Source organism: Cyprinus carpio, chromosome B23, assembly GCF_018340385.1.
Source record: "Cyprinus carpio isolate SPL01 chromosome B23, ASM1834038v1, whole genome shotgun sequence".
Lineage (NCBI taxonomy): Eukaryota > Metazoa > Chordata > Actinopteri > Cypriniformes > Cyprinidae > Cyprinus > Cyprinus carpio.
Window position 1 is genome coordinate 11,149,712 of NC_056619.1, and position 24,633 is coordinate 11,174,344.

At 35.6% G+C, this 24,633-nt stretch overlaps 1 protein-coding gene across 1 annotated transcript in view; it reads right to left on the reverse strand.

Moving 5' to 3' along the window:
- Positions 1–24,633, reverse strand: part of LOC109074407 (DNA (cytosine-5)-methyltransferase 3B-like) — a 34,878-nt gene that overhangs the window by 4,852 nt on the left and 5,393 nt on the right. The window contains 14 exon segments of the mRNA XM_042750826.1: positions 2,358–2,499; positions 4,520–4,608; positions 4,706–4,889; positions 5,935–6,047; positions 6,385–6,464; positions 7,371–7,415; positions 7,918–8,058; positions 12,672–12,813; positions 13,392–13,499; positions 15,266–15,424; positions 16,294–16,413; positions 17,797–17,940; positions 20,271–20,359; positions 23,849–23,999. Of these exon segments, the coding sequence (XP_042606760.1) occupies positions 2,358–2,499; positions 4,520–4,608; positions 4,706–4,889; positions 5,935–6,047; positions 6,385–6,464; positions 7,371–7,415; positions 7,918–8,058; positions 12,672–12,813; positions 13,392–13,499; positions 15,266–15,424; positions 16,294–16,413; positions 17,797–17,940; positions 20,271–20,359; positions 23,849–23,999 (1,707 nt within the window).

Here is a 24,633-nt window from a genome sequence, read left to right on the forward strand (position 1 = left end):
TTTAGATATATATATTCATATACAGTACTTTGCAAAAGTCTTAGTATTTTCACCCCAAAGAATGGTGTTCGGCCAGTTATTTCTATCTTTCGCTGTAGTGTGTCAGTAGAAATTATCAGTTTACATTTCCAAACATTCATTTTGCCATTAATTTTAATAATAATCTAGTGAGATTTTTGAATGCACAAGCAATCTGTCAACAGCCGGCGCTCCACATGGAGATCTGATCTCACCATCATCGAATCTGTCTGTGATTACATGAAGAAACTGATGAAACTGAGACTAACTAAATCCAGAAGAACTGTAGCAATGTCTTCAAGACATTTTAAGAAACCTGCCTCCAAAGCTACAGTACTGTGAGAAGTTTTAGGCACTTGTGTTAATATGCTGTAAAGTAAGGATGCTTTCAATAATATTGTCATAAATGGATTTTATTTATCAATTAACTTCTATTAACTAAATCAAATCAATATTTGGCGTGACCAACCTTTGCATTTAAAACAGCTTTTGTACAGGTACACTTGCACATTGTTTTTCAGGTAGGTTTCTTCAAGCGTCTTGGAGATACGACCACACTTCTTCTGGATTTAGTTAGTCTCAGTTTCATCAGTTTCTTCATGTAATCACAGACAGATTCGATGATGGTGAGATCAGTTTTCTATGTGGAGCGCCGGCTGTTGTCAGACTGCTTGTGCATTCAAAAATCTCACTAGATTATTATTAAAATTAATGGCAAAATGAATGTTTGGACATTTAAACTGATATTTTCTACTGACACACTACAACAAAACATATAAATAACTGTCTGAACACCATTTTTGGGGTGAAAATACTAACATGCCTATGACTTTTGCACAGTAGTGTGTATATATATATATATATATATATATATATATACACACACACACACACTCTCACAAAAATGTTTAAGCACTATGAGAGAATAGGGAGATTCGCATGTCTAGTGGGAATTGGAAGTCGCTGAGAGCTGTTTTAGCATGATTAGCTTGTCATGATTCTCTGATTGGAGGAGATTTCTTCACAGAATCATGGGTAATGTAGTTTTTCACCAGGAATTCCATTGTTGAATATGATTATTTAAAATAAAAAGTTGAAAAATGCAGGCTGATGGGTTCAGCATGACCATATATCATCCATTACCAACCCTGTAGATCACCGTATGTCTTTCTTTAATGGTTTATAAGTTATTAATAATAAATCCCCCATGGCGAAAATGAATGGTATTTTAACTTTCAGAATGCAACTACTGCACTCTATTTTGAATTCCTACTTTTCTGAAAACATTTAAGGTTCCAAAGTGAAGTGCAACCTTTCCTGGCCGATACTGTTCCTTGAGTTACTTGATAAGGAAACTCCCAGAACAGATCTAAGTAATTTGGTGTAACTATCAGTCACTATCAGTTCAAAGGTGGCATTTAATTAGACTTTTTTTTTTTGTTCTGCTGAAGGAAACCCATGCTTCAGACACCTTCGGGAATGGCCTGTGTACATCTTTACCCTTGGCACATCTGTGTGTGCCAGTGCGAGAGCGTGTCTGCAGCTGGACTCTTTTCAGGCCTTCTCATTCTTTCAGTGTTTCATAAATAACCCAACCCAGGGCCCCAAAAACCCCCTCCAATATATCCCTTCTCTCTTTTCTTCCACGACAAGAGTCCTTTCATGCGTTCCCTCTCTGCGCTCCCGCCCAATCCAGCTTGGCAACAACAATGGGTGAGTGAATGAGTGATTGAATGGGAGGGTGAGGCGGTGAATGGATGAGTTGAGGAGAGGGGATTTAGGAAGGGAGAAAGCGCTTTTGTGTTCCGTCACTAAGGCTTAAGACAACTTGCTGCTCCCTTTGTATGTCTGAGCGTTTGAATGTGAGCTGGAGAGATAATGGAAGCCAAACAGAAACTTGGAGGTGTGACGACAAAGACCAGACTCAGGTGAGGCCATTAGCCTTATCAAGCGCTGTTGGGACAAGCAATGCACTACTAAACAAATAACTTTGGGCCAGGTGTGTGTGGCCTGTGAGGTGACGGCGCCAATCAGTCTCTCTCAGTCTTCTTGAGGTCTGGGGCTTTCTCGGTTAATATAAACCCTGATTATGTAAAAACAGCAGTAACTCTGACCTCACAGACCTGAACAATCATTAAATAGTCTTCAGTGAAAACATCAAATAGAGAGTGGCACCGAAAAGGGTTTTGTTGAGTTTTAAGACAAAACAATAAATAAAGAGCTCAAACTGCTGAAATATTTTAAAGACTCTAAATATTGCACAACACAACTTTACATTTTAATATCTATATCAGAGATGAACTGGTGGAGCAGCCAGAAACAGATAACTGTTAACTCACATTTTTTCTGGAGATGTTGCGTACGTCGTGCACATACTGGATTTTTCCTTCATGCCGGACAACTCCCACAGAAATGGAGTCCTCACATACTTCTGATGCAATGTACACATCAACCTTAAAGCCCAAGTCTATAAAAAAATAAATAAAAATTAAGAAAATCTGATTGATTAGCATTCAAAATCACTAGTGCCCTATATATATATATATATATATATATATATATATATATTCAATATACAAACAACATAAAGAAATATATTTTCATATTTGTTTAGTGGCATCTTTTTCATCTGTTTCCAATACAGATTTGTGCAAAACTTTGGCGATATTTTATAAATGTCAATAAAAAAAGTATTGTGAAATGACGATATTTCCATTAACCAATGTTATGTGACTAAAACCTAATTTTTCCTCTCACGATAAGTCATGGCAATGGATTTTGACAGATTTTGTCTATATTTAATCGAAGGAGAGCTGCTTCAGAAACGTGCATGGTGCAGCTTGTATAAACGCAAGCACTGACTAGAGTGGCCGAGATCAACTCCGGTGGCTGTGTTGGAGCCGTAATGCACCCCTGATGTGTGCATTGTAAATTGTCTAAGCATCTTTTCATGGAGGTTAGAGTACATTGAAGAATGATCATATGACTTTTTCCATACGCCATGTTACCTGTAAATGAAAAAAAAAAAACTTTCCATTGCAATTTTGCTAAATATTTATTTTTCGAATTACCTGAAAAACCACTTCAAGTGAGCATAAAAACTTTTTTGTGATATATGGGAGTTTTTGCGAAATTGACGCGTTTCTATTAGGCGTATTTTTAATTTGCAATTTCAATTTACGCAATTTGAAGGGTAATGAAAACGCAGCTACTGATACCAATGCTGATGTATCTATGAAACTGACATTTGATTATATGCAATCAACATTACAGTATAAATGAGAGCTATCAATTTTACCATTTTTTAGAATTTAAAAAATAACTTTTAATTTAACTTAAAACAATCCTCATAAAACGCATTATAATAAATGTCATATTTAGCTAGCTGTGCTCTTCAGCAAGTAGTAAATATACAGAAATTGAATAAAGTTTATCCAACACTAAATTCTAAATTAAATATAGATGAATCCTTGAAACTATAAAAGTTTGATTGATTTCACTTTTTTCTTTTGTTATTTGGTTAACAGACATCACAGCAGCTGGGTTATTAGGTTTTTGGCTGCTATTTCTTTAAGAGCTGCCGCTGCTAAACGTGACAGATCTGACGCATTGTGTTTTTTCACAACATTTTATATATAATTGCGCTTTAATATGAAATGATATACAGCACGTCGGTGCATTTGTGTGTGCAGTTGAAGAGCACATTACAAGCACAGTATGGCCTGACAACATCTCATCTAACCGCAGTTCACTGATGTTCTACCGTTTGTCATGCTCTTTTGACTCGCGTCAGGCACTGAGACAAATTGGAGTGCACGCCTGATAAGTCTCCTGTTTGATGCTTTCATAAAGACATTCTGCACGTCTAAATAAACACAATTTTTGTCAAGAAAAAAAAGAGACAGAAGCAGCAGTTGTGAGTAGGGTGGCCAACCCTAGCCCTGGTTAAATATGTTAAACGCTGTTATACTGGAAAAATTAATTGCATGCATTAACACGCTAATTTTGACAGCACTAATATATATATATATATATATATATATATATATATATATATATATATATATATATAATACCAATGGTGCAATGGGGGTCTGGGGCCCACTAGGGGGCCTCAGCAAACTTCCCCAAAATATAAACCATCAGAAATCACCCCATATAACTAAAAACAAAAATAAAAATTAAAAGTATTGAAATCACCCCCTTTTTCTTTAAAGAAAAATAATCTTTTAAAGTATTATTTATAGACTTATTTATTCATGTAATTTGAGAGAAACTAATTTTTATACTTTTTTTTTTTTTTTTTTACATTTTATAAATCAGCATTTTTCTGTTTTCATATCCTATCATATAATATAAAGTCACACATTATATATATATATATGTATATATATATATATATATATATATATATATATGACTGACATCTGTGAATCACTAATTTTGATAATCTACCCAGAAAAGGTAATTACAGTATATAGAATCCAAAGAGATATCATATTAACCTGTGGCAATGCCATCAAACAGTGAAAGGACTCTGATTGGACGTCTCTGCTCTGCTGGGACTGCAGGGTAAATCTTTGGACTTTCCTGAAAGAAAATGAAAGTTAATATAATGTATAACTAAAAACCTACAGTTTTGCAAGCAGAGTATTTCCCTCTGTATAAAGGTTAACGTGAGACTCACAAACTCCTGTCCATTGTCATTGACGAAGAACTCTTGGAGTTTCAGGCTCCAGTCGTGGCGTTTCTTTAACACGCCGTACTGCTGCAGAGGCTGACACATGTAGCAGCGCCATGGGTCCAGATCACGAGCGCTGTTGGCCGCTCCTGCTCCCACTAATATATCCAGACAGTCCACACAGAAACACCTGCGAGCACAGACACTGATCAAAGATAGCCTTTAAAAAGGCAAATGAAACGGATGGTGTTAAAGGTGAAGAGTACTTTTTTCAAATATTTTTTACTATTTGAGTTTGATGTGTAAGCCATTTGTAAGGTAAAATTATGGGGTAACACTATTAAAACAATAGATTTTGTTTCTGAGTCTGAAAAGCCAAAGCTTCAAACTAGAAAAAAAAACAAAAAACTTTTTAATCTCTTTTTAAAGTTTTAATATCTCAGCAAGAACATTTAAAATGTTATGAAAGATTTTTGTTTTAAATAAATTTTAAACTTTCTTTTCATGAGAGCAGCTGAAAAATCAGTTTTGCTGCCACAGGAACAAATTATGTAGTAAAATACATTACAATAGAAAAATGGTCATTTAAATTGTAATAATACAAAAAAATACATAATCAAATAAAATCAGCAACTACTTTCAAAAACATTACAAAATCTTACTGGGCCCAAACTTTTGAACAACGGTGAATGATTATTTTCAAATAATCAGCATACTATGTCATTTATATGATTGAAATGTTTCATTGATTGATAGCCCAAATAAAAGAGTAAATATATCACTGTACCTGCAACTGCATTAGGTTTGAAAAATGGAGTTAGAATAAAACTGCATTATTCTAACACGCAACAACTGCTTATAATGTTATTATCAGTGTAACAAGTTTAATTGATTCATCAAAACTGGCAGCCCTCCACTGAAATAACTAAAGGGCGAAATTTGATAATGCCACTATTCTAATTTGTCAGAAAATTGGCAGATTGGCAGCAGTTTGTGGCTAATGGTAAATAAATTACACACTCTGCCTTTAAAGAAAACCAATATGTCAATGCTGAGGAAGAGAAATATCTGAACGGCTCAGAGATAGCGGGGGGTGGGGGATTGGTTTATGGTTGGGCCGTTATGGAAGTGAAGTGTGACGAAATGCCAAGCCGCTAGTGAAATGAAAAGCGAGATTGAGTAAGAGATTGTGGGACAAGAACGAGTTTGTGAGAAGCATGCATTCAGTTTCGTACCTGCAGCAGTTGGCGTTTCCACAGAGCAGCACCTCTCTGCCGCCACAGCACACGGTGCAGTACGACTGGTAGCCATCATCATCATACATGTAGGAGATTTCCAAATAAACATCCTGACACATGCAAAGATAAAAACACGTGTAAATAACTGGCTTAGCTAAGTGTCCTACCAACCAGAATCCCAAAGCAGTGTATCGTGTTGCTGCAAACAGGGTGTAACAGGATAATGCAGCGTTGATGGAAATGATCTATAGTGAAATCTATACATGCATGGCACTTCCTTTGTCCCCTTAAGGTAATCAATAGATACAATACTGGTGTCCAGGTGTAAGGATTGAGTGCTGTTGTTTGACACTTTTATGAGCAATCATGTCAGCGCGTGTTAGAGATCCACGTTCCCAGACTCTCGAGTTGTGTTTTGAGAATCTGGAGGATAATGTCAACTCTTACCTTGCATGTTAGGCAAAGGCCTCCTTCAAACAGCGGGTGGAAGGTCGCCACTCTCGTCTTTCCACAAGAGAGGCAGAACTCTGAAACAAGAGAAAATCAAGCATATTGACAGATGGCTAGGTCAAAATATAAGAGTAACTTGTTCTTGCAACCATCCATAAGAATGGGCTAAAAAATAATAAACCAATGAGAAGTGTTTTGCAAAAAATTTATTAATTAATATCTTCTCTGCATTTCTCCTTTTCTCCAGCTTGCTTTCTGATCTAGTTGTCTAATAAAACTGAAATCACATATTACAAATATTGTATAAAATCTTACGAACATTACATATTGATTTGGATAAAAGCTTGTGTTCAGTACATAAAAGTATACTCTACACCATCACTTTACAACAAAAGTATGTCTTTGAATATAGCTATGATCGAGTTACATAATAGTTGTATATTTTCCAGATATTAGTGCTAATTTTAATATTAGTGCTTTTTTGGATAGAAAATATGAAAATAGAGATGTACCAATATTCTGGCTGATACAAGTAAGATGGTAATTATTTTCATGTTTTGGATGGTAGCTGATAAGTATAGGAGCCAGAAATAACAGGAGAAGACAGAGGAGAACAGTAAAGAGAAGGGGCCTGGAGCCAGGACTCAAACTTGGATCACCTGAGGTGCCAATGCATTATGACGGAGCATGTTTTTCCATTCAACCGCACTGCTTAGGATATACATTTATTTTGACATCAAATAAAAACATGCTATATCAAACAATAAAAAACAATTCATGTAACCTTGTCCAAATTATATAAACCATTAAATAAATGTAGGCTAGTTCAACTTATAAAAAACCTTTCTTAAGACCTTGCCATTTTTCATTCCACTGCACAACACCTCAGGTTTTTTTATGCCAAAGTTCTGTGCGAATAGCTCCTAATGTGTTTTTTTTAATGGGTGAAGGCAGTACCTGTAACAGGTAGCAACATTACATACCTTCTATACTTCTGTGATTCTTCAAAACTTCATGGACCATTTGTTCTGAAAAGTAGATGAATTGCCAGTCATGAGGAACACAAGAGAGTTAAAGCTCAATGAAGTCCAATGCTATTCAATTAAACAAAAGTATATTGCAAATATTGTCTGAAAAGGTTTGTATGGCTGAATTAATTGTTCAGAATTGCAAAAAAAACAAAAAAAAAACCACATGATTTCATACAGGAATTTGGCCATTTAGACATCAATTAATCATTTGCATTCACATGTGTCATTTAAAGGGCTAGTTCATTCAAAAACAAAAAAATTCTGTTGTCATTTACTTACTTCACGAAACTCAAAAGCTATATCATTTTATTACCTACTCCTAGACTTTAAATGGATGGACAGAAATATGTCTGGTTTAATTAAAAATATCTTAATTTGGGTTCTGAAGACGAAAAGTCTTATGGGGTGAGTAAATTTTCACTTTTGGGTGAACTAATCCTTTAACATCACATTTGGTGTGCAGCAGTCACACGTGAACAGCACATGTGTGAGCTCTAACCTCTGCTGTAGACGTCCTCAGTGCCAGGTTTGGCCTTACAGAGGCTGAGACGAGGTCTCTTGGCAGAGGGGGGGAACTCCGGAGGGCTGGAGTCCAGCAGCGCTGAGCTCTCTGAGGCCAGAGGAAAAACACAATACTCAGCTGGAAGAGACACAAGTAGACTTATATTACTCACTGTTACAATCAAACATGCTCACACATGAACTGTAAATAATGACATTTACATTTCATAGATCAGGTACTTAGATAAAAAAGCAACTGTATTGTGAGAACTACTTCAGCAGCTGGCTAATCCCTATAGCATTACTACATAAAATAAATGAGAAAACATGTTATAAATAAATGAGAAAACATGTAAAAAATAGATACTTTGGTCACAGTGACTTTTAAACTTATTTTCTAGAAGAAAAAAATAATATATATTTTGCATGAAGAAAACAAAGAACAAAGACCATTATGATTTATTGCGATTAATCCCACCTAACATTATGATGATTAAACGCCCATTTCTGTACTGTAATTTTAAAATGATTTGTGTTGCTATTTATATATATTTTTTTTTTTTTTTTTTTTTTTTTTCTTCTTTATCTGACCTAACATTAATGTTTTTAAATATACTTAACTAATTAATCACACTATTTTTTTCCGAAATTAATCGCAATTAATCCCACCTAACATTAAAGTTTTTAAATATACTTTCATATTGCAATAATTTTACATTCAAAATACGAGTACAGCACAGTACGACAAATCCCCGACAGTAAACTGATGCCTCGTTCTATTTATAATGAATATATATATTCAATTATTTATTTTATATTATTAATATTAATGCAAATTTACCTCATGGTAATGTCGTGTTCAGACAGGTTCATTTAATTATTATTTTTTTAACAATTACAGTAATACAAATTTGGGGGGAAATGTGGCGCTGTGAAAATAAAGCCAAATTACAAAAAAATCGTAATAATCTCAAAATAAGATAAGGGTGTATTCGCACCAGGAAAGTCCGCTAGTTCACTTTCTTTGGTCCGGACCAAATACAATGTTGATTTTTTTTGTTGTTGTTTGGTGCGGTTCGCTTTTACACTGCCCTTTTTTGCAAGTGAACCAGAAACTGTAGACAAAACCACATGTGTGCTAAGGTCATCCATTCATTGGACAGAAATGATCAAGCAGGGAAAACAGGAAGTGCAAATATAGACTAATCATGGAGATCTTTCATAGTGCAAATTTTATTCTTTTAATGATTTGGTGTTATCAGATACTAACGCAATATGAAGAAACTTATGAGCATCATATGTGACAATGTCATACGATGTTGTAATTACGACTTGCTGAAAATAAAATCTACAGATATAAAATACTTAAAGCATTTTTTAACATCACAATGTTAGTTTAAACATTTAACCTAGATAAATGTGCGCTATTAGGCGCATATCCAATCATTTGTGCTGAGAGTGGAAGCTGAAGCGCGCTTCAGGACATCAGTGGAAACAAATTAAATACGCCGTCATTTTTGCTCATAAAGGTAAGAATAAAACATAATTCGGAACTGTAAAGGGTCTATTTTTATTTGTGTGCACTCACAATATCAAGAAAACTTTGTGCTTTTGTAAAATAAAGAAAACAAATAGGATGCGCTTGCCATCTTGGTCTTGAACAGGAGCACTTAAAAACAATGCACGAAAACTCAGCAAATATTTTCCTCACAGATAATGATGAATATATCTACAGAAAGCTATAAATGACTACAAAACGAAATAATTCCAATCTAAATCAAAAACTCTTATTATTATGTAATCCGTAAAGATGCATTTCTTTCTAAAGGTGTGTCCAATGATGAGATGATCTTTGTGACACTGACTCTTAAAACACTTTATTTATTAATAAATAATTCAAATATCTCCTTAATATTTTCCCCAACATGGTCCGCATTTTTGCCGCAAACTATTTAGAAAGCCTATTTATCATGCTCACGCAACACTGCTGTGCGCCATGGTCACAAAAACTCATCAGTTACATGTCTTTTTAAGCATTGTGGTTTAAAAACAAGTGATTTAAGTCATTGAAATGCAAACAACAGCACAATAAGCGTGAGCTGTCTGTTTCTGAGCATGATTTCTGCAATTGGGTCGGATCGAGGTCGGGTCATATTCACATGAATTATACCGTAGTTCATTTGTAAGCGCACTGAGACCACCTCTTCAGCTGGGTCTCGGTGCGGTTGTTTGGTCACAACTGCCAAAAAGATCTGCACCAAGAGGGGAAACGAACTTGAGTTCAATTAAACAAAACAAAACAAAACACACCCTAAAACACCCTTAAAATACAATTTCATTTTTTTTATTTCATTTTTTTTTTTTTTTTTTGTGGCAAATTATGACCCTGACATCGAGAAACTATCCAAGACAAATACAGCTCATGAATAAGCAGACAGGCAGCTGTTAGACAAAGCACATCTGTAATCATTGTGGGAAAAAGCCAGGGATCTATGAAGTTATAAAGTAATTAGATATGCTATTTCCAACATCTCTAAATAGCCCTAGGTTTTTTAAGTATCCACTTCATGTAAGCATTTCTCATCCGCAGTGATTATTTTCAGTGTCTTGATGCTAAACTGAAACATCTCTAAATAGCCCTAGGTTTTTTAAGTATCCACTTCATGTAAGCATTTACTCTTGGCACGATTTTCAAAAAAAGAAATAGCTGATAGATAAGTTTCAACCAGAAAGTTTTAAATGAGATGAAACGCCGCAAACCTTGCTGACAAATGTGTGCACCAGCTCAGCTTGTGAATATTGCCTCAAGTTAATATCATGTCAATAAGTAATAAAGTATGAAGTTTCCACTAATTAAGATTCTTTATCGTTAAGTACTCCTAAATAACACAAATTTCACTGTCATATAAAATGAATAGAAAACATGACTGCCTATATTAATACGTTTGGCATGTAAAAGGGTCACTGAACTGATATATTACTCACAGTTTTTTCCCAGAAGAAAGGGAAAGAGATAATGTTCTTCAAATTTCTAAGAAGCTGAGAACTAAATTTCTTAGAAATGCCCTGATATCTCCCAGAAACATTCAGGAAATACACAAAAATACATATGCGAGTGTTTAGTTTTGGTTTCTGTGTGTTTGAATGATAAGAGGTTTCAGCTTAAAACACTGAAGGCTCTGAAGCCATTGTGCAGTCCATCCTGAAGTGTTCTCCTAAAAACTCAAGGTATAAACATTTAATTATGATGAACCAGCTTGAATGAATCCCAACAGAGGTTTATAATCAGACACACTGAGTCGGTGAGTGTGAGAGAGTAAGCTGCCAGTACCTGACTGAACCCTATTGCCTGAGGCAATACCACAAAGACTTGACAGCCATAGAGTTCCACAAAACATAAACACCTTTTCTTCACAAGGTTCCACATATTATATATATATATATATATATATATATATATATATATATATATATATATATATATATATATATATATATATATATATATATACCCCATATGTATTTATATATAAATTATGTCTTGTGTTGATTCATGTTACCCTTTTATTTAGAATTTAATGGATTGGTATCTGTTGATATTGAATATATGTTAAATGTAATCTTAAAAAAATAGGCCACAGTCTTGGAGCTCAACTATTAAAAAACACAAATATTTTAATAACACTGTTAAATGTAATCTTAAAAAAATAGGCCACAGTCTTGGAGCTCAACTACAGTGAGACTACAAATGAATTCATAACATTCCCAATTTGATAACTGGAGAAAAACTTGACCAACAAGTTACATTATTTTCCTGTTGCTAACACTTCATATGACTTAACAAGTTGGCAATGCTTGAAATTCTGCCAGCAGAAACCACTTTAACGGTTTAAGTGTGTTTTTATGGGTTTGTCTGTTCACGTGTCATGTTGGTTCACATTACCCTTTTATTTTGATATTTTGTCTTTTATTTTGATAGTTTGTGTATTCAGTAACCATAAAAAGAGCATTTGTCTGAATGTCATTGCATTAATAGCAAAATAACAAACTAAGTGGCATCTGATGCTAGAGCTTTTCTCAGAGCTAACTTCACTTTTCGAATCCATTTTTGCTTTTAACTAACTCATCTCAAGGCATGATATATCAATACTACATTGGTTGCTGGCCAATATTAGAAAAGCATACATTTTTTGGCATATATTTATTTTAAATATTTCTCATTTTCTGAATTTTTACATGTAGATTACTTTTGCCTTCATCTAATGTTCACCCAAAGTTAATCTTTAAAAGCACAAAAAATTCTATAATATTGTTAAATCTTTATCAAATCTTAAAATGAGTATGCATTTTCATGCTGTACATCATAATGCTGTGATGCCTAAATTCATGTCGGATTTAGTCTTTAGTGTTTTATTATAATTGTATTTATACAAAACAGTACAGAATTTTAATACTGTCCATCTATCAGTTATTGGCCAAAACACAAAAAAAATGATCAGCCAGAATTGCCTTACTTGTGAATCAAAACTGTAGCATATGTTCTTGGGTAGGTTAAAATAAATTCTACATGGATCAATATTTTGTAATACAATGCACTGGCATTTAAACAGTCCTCATGATAAACATAAGCCATTGTCATAAGCCTTTGACTGTGTTATATTTGACCCCAAGTTGAACCTTTTTACTCAAGTAGTTTTTTTTACAAAGGATCGGGTGTGAGTTCTAAAAGAGAGTCATATGACGAGTGCTCACCTGCGTTCTCTCTGGGTTTCAGGCCCTCCTGACCTTTGGGCAGAAAGCCGTTATGAGCCCAGTCGAGCATGGGCTTTATCTGTTCTTCAAGACTGTCTGACTCACTTGGAGGAAAAGTCTTCTCTGCTCGTATACTAGCCACCTGAGGACACACGGACAGCGGGAGAACAGTAGGTCAGAGTAAGTGTAAGAAAACAGAAGCCATCCATGTAAGTCTCAAGTGGAATAAAATCAACTATGTGTACTGTGTCTAAAATAAAATGGAGATAAATTGCAGATATTAATCATGCTGTATAGACTGCGAAGCAGGGGCAGATAGTGAGAGAGAGAGAGAGAGAGAGAGAGAGAGGGAGAGAAAGTAAAGCACAGCCAGTCCTGTTGTTCTGGTGCATGTCTGGACTTGGATGCTTTTGTTAAGTTTGTTAGGAGATACGATTCACAGAGAGATAATTAAGGAACCTCTGGGGAATTCCAGACTTTCCAGATGAGTTTTTGCCCAGTTTCCCGTTTATCTCACACAAAAACACATACACACCTCAGAATGTACAAGTAAAGCTCATGCTCCAAGTTTTCGGAACAGCAGGTGCAAATTTGTATAATTATCCTCTATTAAATGTACTAAAGATGTTGTAAACTGCATTGTTGTGTCTAACTGCCCATAGGGTACAATTGTCTTTTAGTGTTATAAAAAAATGAACATAGATTGATATCTGTTCTCACCTCCAGGGCCTGGAAGATCGCTCTGCGGTAGGAGGCCAGCTTAGTGTAGGATGACTGGTTGAAAAACTTTGGGAAGGCTGTGATGGAGTCGAGTTTGTCAGCAGACACCTGCAAGATACACATGACACCAGGGTCAGAAAGGAACCGGGGTTCAAGGCAAGAATGCTTGAATTTTAAAACATTGACATAAAATTAAAAATATACATATAACATAATAAAAAACTATATATATATATATTATTTGCTATAGTTTAGAAAATGGTAAAAAAAATTTACTCTCTCTATATATTTATGTGTATACAGTAAACCCAAAATTTATTTAGACACCTTCAATATTTCTCACATTATCAGTTTATTTGCTATAGTTTAGAAAATGGTAATAAAATATGACAGGAACTCAGAGTTAAACTGCGTCAGAACAAATTCATCTTGATAACATCAGATGACTTTGATAGAAAGGTATGTAATGAATTTGATTGAATAGCTGTCAGCTGTTAAATTTAAGTACACAATTAGATAATACCAATTTAGGTCAAACAATTACTAAGGAATGTTTAATTCTGTTCAGTCTGTGGTGTATAAAAGTTGCATTAGCAATTAAAGAAAAAACACTTATGCAAAACATGGTCAGATTAAAGTGTCTGAAAAATTTTTGGTCACAAATTTTTATAAATTTTACTGGTAGTCCACTATATGAAATTTTTTGGGTATAACATGTCGTAGTTTACTTTATTTAGCTATCTTCACTTACATACATGGACTAATGTAACCTACACACAACACAAAAAAAAAACACGATGTACAACAACAGAAAATAATAATTTTGGGTTTGACTGTATGTAATTTACACAGTATACACACAATATACACGATGTACAACAACAGAAAATATGACTTTATTTTTAATTTAATTTTATACATCATAACAATAAGCAATTTTGCTGTGAATTTATGTTAATTAATTTATTACATTCAAGTAATTAGCTTCAGAGGGAAACTGTAAATTTCAGGCACATTTGTTTAAAAATTCACATAACAGCAGAGTTGTGGTTCAAACCAGTAATGTCAGAGATACCTCAGGATCAAATAATAACTTCAACTAGATAAAAAAGCCATGACAAACATTAGGTTGGATAAAGAAAACCTACACAAAACAATAAAAAATCTAAAATTTCAAAACATTTAAAAATTAAAAAAAATAAAACATCATTTTAACAACATGATTTGCATGTTTTTAACATGTTTCTAACATGATTAGCATGATACTAGCATGTTGTTAGCTTGATTAGCATGTTGCCAGAATGGTTCTAACATAATTATCAAGTTTGCATGTTGCTATCATGACTAACATGTTGTTAGTGTGTTTTAGCACATTGTTAGCATGATTAGCATGTTGTTAACATGTTGCTACATGTCGTTATCACGTTGCTAACATGATTAACATATTGCTAGCATGTTTCTAGCATGATTAATGTGTCGCTAAGATGTTTTCAGCATGATTTGCATGTTGCTAGTCATGTTTCTAACATGATTAACATGCTGTTGGCATGTTGCTACCATGCTGCTACCAAGATTAGCATGCACTAGTGTGTTTTAGCTCTAGTGTGTTTTGAATATCGCGTTCATTATCGCAGGCGATACATCAGCAATAATGAACGTGATATTGCGTAGCTTGTCAAGTGAACTACGGCTCTGTGTAGTAAATGCTTCTCCATTTGAAAGCAGCTATGGAGATTTACTACTAATCACAGAACCGGCTTTACTGTTGAGATGCGCATGATCAATGCATTCGATTATTTGCACAGCCCTAACTGCTATTAGTATCAAGTACTGCAGTTTTCTGGTATTCTAAAACCCTTTGTTTTGTTTGTTACCTCTGAGAATTTCCCATCGCCAAACCACTGTAGCCAGCGCATGCCGTGGGAGGCCTGCCTCTTCCCTGTTGCTCTCCAGGTCACCACCATCCCTGGCCACCAAGAAAAGCCCTTTATCTTGCCCCAGACTAACTCTCCAATACCAAAGCCTTTATTATCCTGAGGAGCACAAATGTAAATGAAACAGTTCACCATGAGTTCATTGTTCATTGAAACCTGTACCAGATTTGAACAGGAAGGAGTCACAAATTTCAGTTAAAAATGGCATATGAGATTTCTGTTCCTTACACATAGCTATCTGAAAATATGGCTTCTTCATTACTAGTTTTATGGTGCTTTTCAGTCCTTTTTGTTCCTTTTCAGCCTGGACATTCTGCTAAATAATTTCTTTGTGTTCCACAGAGAAAGAAAAATCATACAGGTTTCAACTCGCAGATTTTAATTTATTAGTGAACGATCCCTTTTAATGACGGACAATTAACATGATCACTGCACAGATTTATTTGATCCTGTTACAAAAAAAAGGACAAACGCATGCTCTGTAGCACTTAGAGAGCTGGACTGAGACACAAGTGAAACCTCTGACACTGAGCTTGTCTGAGCATGACTCTCAATCAATCAGGATCATTTCAACAGCCCTGTTGTTTCCTCACCTGTGCATGTGTGTGTGAGTATTTATGAGTCTGTGGTCAACAGTGACTTACCCAGACGCTACAACCCACAAAACCCCCTTTCAAGACCTCCACGGTCTCTTTGTCTTGGTCATAAATGCTCTCTAAATGCGCAGCTGCCTGGCTTAGTGACACGCAAAGGAGAGGATACACCGTGAGAACAAAGGCTGTTATCTTTACATTCAAACAGAGTAGTTCTGTGAGGCTACTGTTACATGTCAAAGGCAGGTGGACAAATATAGATACTCATGTGTTGTTTGTGCATGAGCATAAAAAGGAACGGGACAAGACAGGATAGGTGGATAGGTGTGTGTGTGTGTGTGTGTGTGTGTGTGTGTGTGAGAGATGTCCTGGTACCTTGTACTCAGGTTGGCTGACTGTGTCAGTTGTCGAGATGGATGTGGTGCTGCTTTGTGCAGAGTCTTTAGAGTCCTGTTCCATGAGTTCTAGTGTGGGACCCTCAGGAACACTAGAAACCTACAAACACACACAATTACAAGTTTAAATAAAGCTAAGCAAAATAAACCACAAAAAAAAAAAAAAAAAATCAAAATAGTAACAATGATAGTTACATTGAAATTCTATGGGGCAAATGTAAACAAAACCCCAAAACAAAACACAAAATAAAACGAAAAATCAAAACTAACAAAACAAACCACCCCAAAACATAAACAAAAATAAAATAAATAGAAATAAATAAATACATAACTAAAAAATAAAACAAAACAAACCACCCCAAAACATAAACAAAAATAAAATAAATAGAAATAAATAAATACATAACTAAAAAATAAAACAAAACAAACCCAACCCCAAAATAAAAGACAAAATACAAAATAAAGCATTACAAAAAAACAAAAACAAAAGTTAAATTGTCTAGGGGGCAAATGTGTAGCTGCTGCTCTCGCAGATTTCCAATGCAACAACATTTCTGTCAACATGGTTTATGTGTTTTTTTTAACAAACTTTGAGACAAGTCAAAATTAGTTTTTGTGGTATGGGATGGCATGCCACTGTGACGTCAATGTAGCTTAAAAGTTGCACTGTGGAACATGGTAGCTGGTTTTAGTCGGTCATGACCTGTTTTTATAGTCTATATTATAGCCTGCACTCCATGTTAGCTTGCTTATTTTGCATAAGTGCATAATCTTTAGTCCACGTCAGTCTAACGAGAAGCTACTGTATGCTTCTAACCACACGTCAGTGAATCTACACTGTATGATGAATAAATCTCTTATACTTACATCGCAGGTACATCTGCACTTTATTGTTTATGATGAGAGAATTTGCGAGTTAGAATTCAGTCAGTGCGCAAGTCGTACATGCTGTAATACATTTCTTATTGGTTAAAATGAACGGAGACTATCTTGTTGTTTTTCCATGGGTGCTTGATCATTTTGGGATCAGCGCCTATGCCCAGCCCTATACACTACTGTATATATTTTAAATTTTTTTATATATGAAATTGTTTTGCAAATTCTCTCCAAACCATAATGTCATACACACTTTGTCTGTCTTTGCTCATCTCACCACAACACAGATAAAACAACTATGGAAAAAAGTCATAACATATTGAAAAGAAGGGGGGAGGGGCTGATTTTCCCTACTTGAATTTCCAAGACCTCTGTTTTTAATTGGCTGGGGTACAGGCAACTTCAGATGTCTGACAACATAAAGACCCAGTGATCAACAGCTCGACTTAAAGGTGTTGAGTAAAGTGTGAGGAGCTGACAGTGGCATGACAGCTTTAATCTACCGCGAGGGTGATCTCTGTATGTCGGCCCTGATTTCAGTGTATCTGACGGACAGAAATTCACTTATAGAATAAAAAGGCTTTGTGTGTGTGAATGTGAGCATTACCAGGTTGTCGTGATCCTGTTTGCTATGTCCCCTCTCTCTGTTGTGAGGTTTACTGTGAGCTGTCAGTCCTGCCTGAAAAATAGTCCTTGGACGAGGCCTTTGCCGCAGACCCGTCTCACAACCAGACCCGACCTCAGCCTTTTCCTGAAATGATAATACTGTGACAGTTAGCTGATGCATAGGTAGAGCAAGTAATAATTAGTCGTTAGACTTTTCTGGGTTTTTCAATAACCACTATCACTACAGTGTACGGTGGCTTATTTTTTTTTAATAACTGATCATTGATGTTGATTAATACTTTTTATTACACACACACACACACACACACACACACATATATATATACATGTACATGTACGGAATAGGATTAGGGCCAAGCAATAATAAGAATAAAATAAAACAATTTTGAGATTAAAGTCATAATACGAGATTAAACTCGTTAAATTTTAAGAAAAAAGTTGAGATAAAATGTTGAGAATAAACTCAAATTACGAGAATAAAGTCATTAAATTACGAGAAAAAAAGTTATTAAATTTCCAGAAAAAAGTCGAGAATAAACACACTCATGTCATTCATTTCATCTCGTTGGACAGAGTCAAATAGCGTCTGCAGTGGTGTAGGTTGGAGAGTAATGCGCAGGGACGAAGCGTGTAATGCGATCGACTAGGGTTCAAAAAAAAAAAACGTCTTTAGCCGAACTCACTTTTTTGCCTTTTCTCGTCACTTTTCACATTGGAAAAGTGGAAATCAATTGCTTAACGAGTATTTAATAATAATGTATTAAATAGGCAGGTTAAGTGTTACTACAGTAAATCCATTGTAAATACTGATTTGTGGATTGAAAAGTAATCTAATTGGATTGTTGTTGCAGTGTTTCTCCTGTTTTGTCAGTGTTGTTGAGAATGGCAGCGCTGTTTTATCTGCTTTTAAATATGTTTAAATCACCGTGGAGTCTGTGGTTTGTATCGGAAAGCTCTGCTTCAAACTCGAACACTTCTTAAAGCTCTGTTTAGTGGTTACCTGATCAAGACCTGTCAGTGACTTTGAGCTGCGCTTGTGTTGACACTGTAAAACTTCACTACATTTCAATAGACATTTACACTAAGTGAAATTTAACAACTTTTTCCCTCGTAATTTAATGACTTTATTCTCAACATTTTATCTTGGCTTTTTTCTCAAAATCTTTTATTCGCAACAGCCGTAATAAATTTAGTTTAACTGTACAGCAGCATTTGTGTCTGTCTGTTGCCATAGTTTCTACAAGCAGAAACTGAGGATAGCGTGGATATTATGTCACTGAAAGGCGACAATGACCAGGAACGAGCCATTATTTAAAATTGGAATTTCTCAGGATTTACAAATCCTTGGGAACTTTTGAGATAACATAAGTACACAGCTGCATGAAATACATCACACCGTGCAAGTCATTTTTGGATATTTTATGATGAAGATCTTGTGCCTTTAATGTTAACATAAGCTAAGATTAATAAAAGCAGTAGAAGTATTCATGAGTTCATGTTAACTAATGTTAACTGTTATGTTATATTATATTATATTATAGCTGAAATTAATTGAAAATTGTTATTTATTATGAATAATTTTTTTCTAAATTCACATGTTGTTTGCTGCACATTTACACTTTTATAGACAGGAATTGTCAAGTAATGAGCTCGACTCAACTTTCTCAATATTTCACAAACAAATTCCATGTATTTAATAATTTTACCTAAAAAGGTAAAAGCAAACTGTTATGCACATTACAGCACCTGTTCATTCTGTAAACTGTATAAATGCCCATAATCTGACTCATATCCTCTACATTTTTTTTCTCTTTGCACTGGATGCACAAGTTTTATCAATACAGAGTAAAACCGCAGACAAGCATAAACACTACAGAACAGATATAAAATAGTCAATTCTGCTTATCATGATGTATCTGATTGTAAGGAGTTTTTACAGTAGAGAATGAATAGCTCTTATCACCTTGAAGGGTGAAATGTGTTGATGGTACAGATATGTATCACAACAACACACACATAGACATGCATACACATGCACTCAGTTTGCAGCTAGTGCGCATGTGTATGGCAGTGTTTGTTTAAAGGGGGGGCAGGAATGCCACACAATGTGATCTTCTGCATGTCTTATTTCATCATGCTGATAATGCACAGAGGACCACTAAAGTGATACCGAACTCAGGTTTCTATGTGTTTTCCTGCATGTTTCATGATGTTTGTTTATGAACATGAATTGTGGTGAATGAATGGATTCATATATGATTACACCACTAATTTTGTTGTGCGTTCACCTCAATTATTTAACAAAACTGCCAATGGTTTAAAAAAATAATAATATTTCCTGTAGTGAAGCAATTGTGTTTTGACTGTTTTTCAGCTATGTGAAAATGAACTTTGGAATGTGAACTGTTCTGTCAATGTGCGATAAGATCAGATGTGTAGTACATCAATTCTCACCTCACTGTAGGAGGAATCCCAGGCGCTGTCTTCCTCTGTATCGGAGCGCTTACGAGATCTCTTTCTTCTGATGCTGTTCTCGCTCTCATCTGGAAGAATAAGAGGTTATAAGAAATTTCAGACATTCTGCATAATACTTCATCCTAGGCCTACCTGGTTCTGAAATTTAAACACCAGAGTGATCATTTCATTTCATATACTGTATTCAACTAAATAACAGTATGTAGTATTTGTAGTAGTAGTTATATAACATAAGTAGTGACATAAATCTACAAAACTTTGAGCGACCAAAAAAAGATAATAAATTCCATGAATAATATTAATATTACTTAATAATAAAACACATTTTGACACTGTCTGTAACACTGTTGACTTCCACTGAAAATACAAACAAAAAAGTTAAGGTATTTCAACAGGATAAACATTATAACACACTGCTCCAAAGATGGGATGCACTGATATAATTAATCTGATACTGAAAATATCGTCCGATACAGATTCAATCTAATAACACCACAGTTTTTTTTTTTTAATCAATGTAGAATTTCTATCTGTGTTGACCTGATCATCAGTGTTTTGTGTGTTACACACAATCTACTAAATATAGACAACTTTATTTTAAAGAAAAATAACAAATGAAAATGCTCTGCATTTAACCCATCCACGTGCACACACACAGCAGTGAGTAAAGAACACACACACTGTGAACACACACCCGGAGCAGTGTTCAGCTATTTTTGCTGCGGCACCCAGGGAACAGTTGGGGGCTCGGTGCCTTGCTCAGGGGTCTCATCTCAGTCGTGGTATTGAGGGTGAAGGAGAACGCTGGTCATTCCCTCCCCCACCTACAACCCCTGCCAGAAACCCACATCCTTTGGGTTACAAGTCCGACTCTCTTACCATTAGGCCATGACTGCCCCATATTATAAACTAGGTGGGTACATAATTCAGCAGCAAAAATTATTCTAGATAAATCATGACTGCACAACAATTTTATACAATCTAAACATTGTGAAATCTAAACAGTAAAATAACATTATTTAGTGGGGATCAAATATAAGTGAATAAGTCTGGTAAAATGTTACATTGCTCTTTGTATTGTTGTAAAATACATTCATAATAAAAAACAAGTAAATATATATATTTATTACATGGCTCTGTGGAATACTTTATTCTGATTGGTCAATCGCGCCATCCAGCGGTATGTTATTCCGAGGTAAACTAAAAAAAATTAAAGTTATCTTGACTGGTACTACTTATATGCTTAACGAGTCACTCCGCCATCGTTAACTGTCTGGTGCCATCTTGTGACTAAAAACACTTAACCACAGAGAGTTACAATGGAAGACTTTAGCGTTAATTTCAACATATATGGTAAAAACATCTTTTTAGCAGTAAAACAAGCAGCAAAATATAAAACATAGACAGAACAAGAAATGTTATTAATAATCTTTCATTGTGCAAAAGTATTATAAACCAGCTGGATGTACATTATCCCTTACATATAAATATATACTATAAATCAAAAGACATTTCTTTTAAATGTATAACACAGTAACGGAGGCAGCAATATATGATAGATAGACAGAACAAGAAATGTTATTAATAATCTTTCATTGTGCAAAAGTATTATAATATGAAGGCTCAATACAGAGTGGCACAAAGCGCTTATGTGCATCCTGTGCACAGAATGATGCGCTTGAAGCAATAAGGAGTCACAGCGCGTAGTGCTCCACATCATCTTGAGCACAAAATGGAGAGATACTGATGCGTAGTGTATTACATGTGTGCGATAGTTTATTGAGCCTTTTCTTTTAAAAACTTTTAAACTTCACGGAGAGAAGAGTTTACATGAACTTGAATTTACGGACTTAAATATTCATCCGACACACAGTTTAAATGCTGAATGGAGGATGACAGACAGCCGCAGCGGAGAGAAGAGTTTACATGAACTTGAATTTACGGACTTAAATATTCATCTGTACCTTCAGAACACTTGCACGAGAACTTTATGGTGCTTTATAATGATTTTTTTTTTGCCTTTCATGGTCTCGTCTGACTGATACCCGATCTGGCACAAAATGCCAATATCGGAGCCAATACCGATAATCGGTGCATCCCTACTCCAAGGTACGTTCACATTCGTGCTAAAATAAGACTAGTGTGACAGAATTGCTAAAGTTAAATCCAATATCAAACACATGTAAAAACAGGTTTAAATTTTACAGGAATTACATCTAGTACTAGTGATAAAATGAAAATGTATTAAATGGGGTCTGTGTACCAGCAGGAAAAAAACATATATAAGTTGCACTGGACTATAAGTCGCAATTATAAATAACAAAAAACCAAAAATACGTCATGATGAGGGAAAAAAACATACATAAGTTGCACTTGACTATAAGTCGCATTTATTTAGAACCAAGAACAAAGAGAAATAGGATTTTCTTTTTGGGGGCATTTTGTTTGCATTCAGTCTCTCAGTGCTCCTGTAACCTATCAGATCGGCTGCATATTTTACTACCTGCAGTTTGTAATCTGCAGAATAGGATTTTCTTTTGGGGGGAATTTTGTTTGAATTCAGTCTTTCTCAGTTGTCTTTAAGTTAATATTTCAGTTAACAGTTTTCAGTTGTTTTCAGATAAAGAGTAACTAAACCCTAAACCAACTTTTTTTAGTTAATGATCTTTAAGAATGGGGGCTTTTATTAGTGCTGTTCATTGATTCGAGTCTCTTTTTTGACATTTGAGTATAAAGTGTTTTAATTCTACAATACATGGTGTAAAAACGTCTGAGTTCTGCCCTCTTCAGGTTGAACGGGTGGCTACTGCAGTTGATTTTTCCTATTGGATGTTTGCAGTGGTGCGTGACGTAAGCGGTGGCAGGTGACGTAAGCAGCTACCACGCCCCCTTGGCAGTATAAAACCATCTTGTTCCGTCAAAATCACTGTATCGGCTGCTTCACTAGCATCGTCAGATGCCGATCGAAATGCGAAATGGCTCAGGCCCTGGCCCTGTGTCCACAGACACCTCGACATCCTCAACATATGGCTCAGGCCCTGGCCCTGTGTCCACAGACACCTCGACATCCTCAACTTCAGGTGAAGGTGGGGGAGAAAAGTCCTCTACTTCAAATGAACGCTCTGTTGCAAAACTACTTGCGTCACTACAGTCACTCTCCATTTTAGCGACTCTGACAGCAGCTGTCAATTAATCCGTTACTGCGGGTCTCAGGTTCACGCCCCACCCGCTCAGCCCCGCCCTCGGTTCATCCCCTCTATCGCCGCTGTGCTCTGCCTACTTTTCAGCATTTTTCAGATATTGCCAGTGGGTGGAGTCAGGCTCTGACCAGGGGTTTAGTTACCCTTTAATGTTTTCAGGGGTATGCTACAGGAGCACTGAGCAGCATAGTGCGCCCTCTCGCAGCTGTAGATGGTAATGTTTTCTCTTGGTTCATGTCAAATTAATTTTGATAAAAAAGTCGCACCTGACTATAAGTCCCAGGACCAGCCAAACTATGAAAAAAAGTGCGACTTATAGTCCGGAAACAGTCAGCGTATTAAATGGGGTCTGTGTACCAGCAGGTGAGGCTGCGCCTCCGTTCTGTTTGGGGCAGAAAGGTGAAGGTGGCTCTGCCGCAGTCAGCGGGCTGTTCTCATTGGTCATCTCCAGACCGCTGTCGTTTTCTGACAATCCCTCTCCTACTGACATGTCACCATTCACAGCAGCCTGAAAAAAAATGACACTCTGTTTAAAACATTTGGACAACTCACAGTCTTCAATATAGTGGGTGTGATCTCACTTCTTTTCTTGAAACGCCTCAAAGAGAAAAATGCATACATATGTATATAATACAGGTGTTCGCTATTCCCATTCATAAAAAAGATACTAATGGTGGGCAGGCCCAAACATCTCTACAACATCACTGTCTCTATCACAGTGCCCATTATGGTTATCAATCAATGCTGACATTTAGCACCAGAGTCTGGATCATGCTAACCAGCCAAACCTCGACCCCTTGACCCTTTCTTTTGCACTAAATATTTGTACCTATATATAATAATAATATATATTAGAGGAAACTAGACGTATACACCTGAAGAGAAACACTTTTAATTCCATCAAGTACCGTCTTAAAACATCTAGTGATCAAAAGAAAACGCCTCATAGAAAAGAATAAAAACAAATCTCACTTCTTTTCTTGAAACGCCTCAAAGAGAAAAATGCATACATATGTATATAATCTCATGATTTACATTGATTAAATCAAATTTGGTAAATGTGTTAAACCAGTGAAATTAAACTTGGGCGGCACAAGGTTCAAAACCCCTGGGCTACTAGTCATCAAATATCTATCACCTGT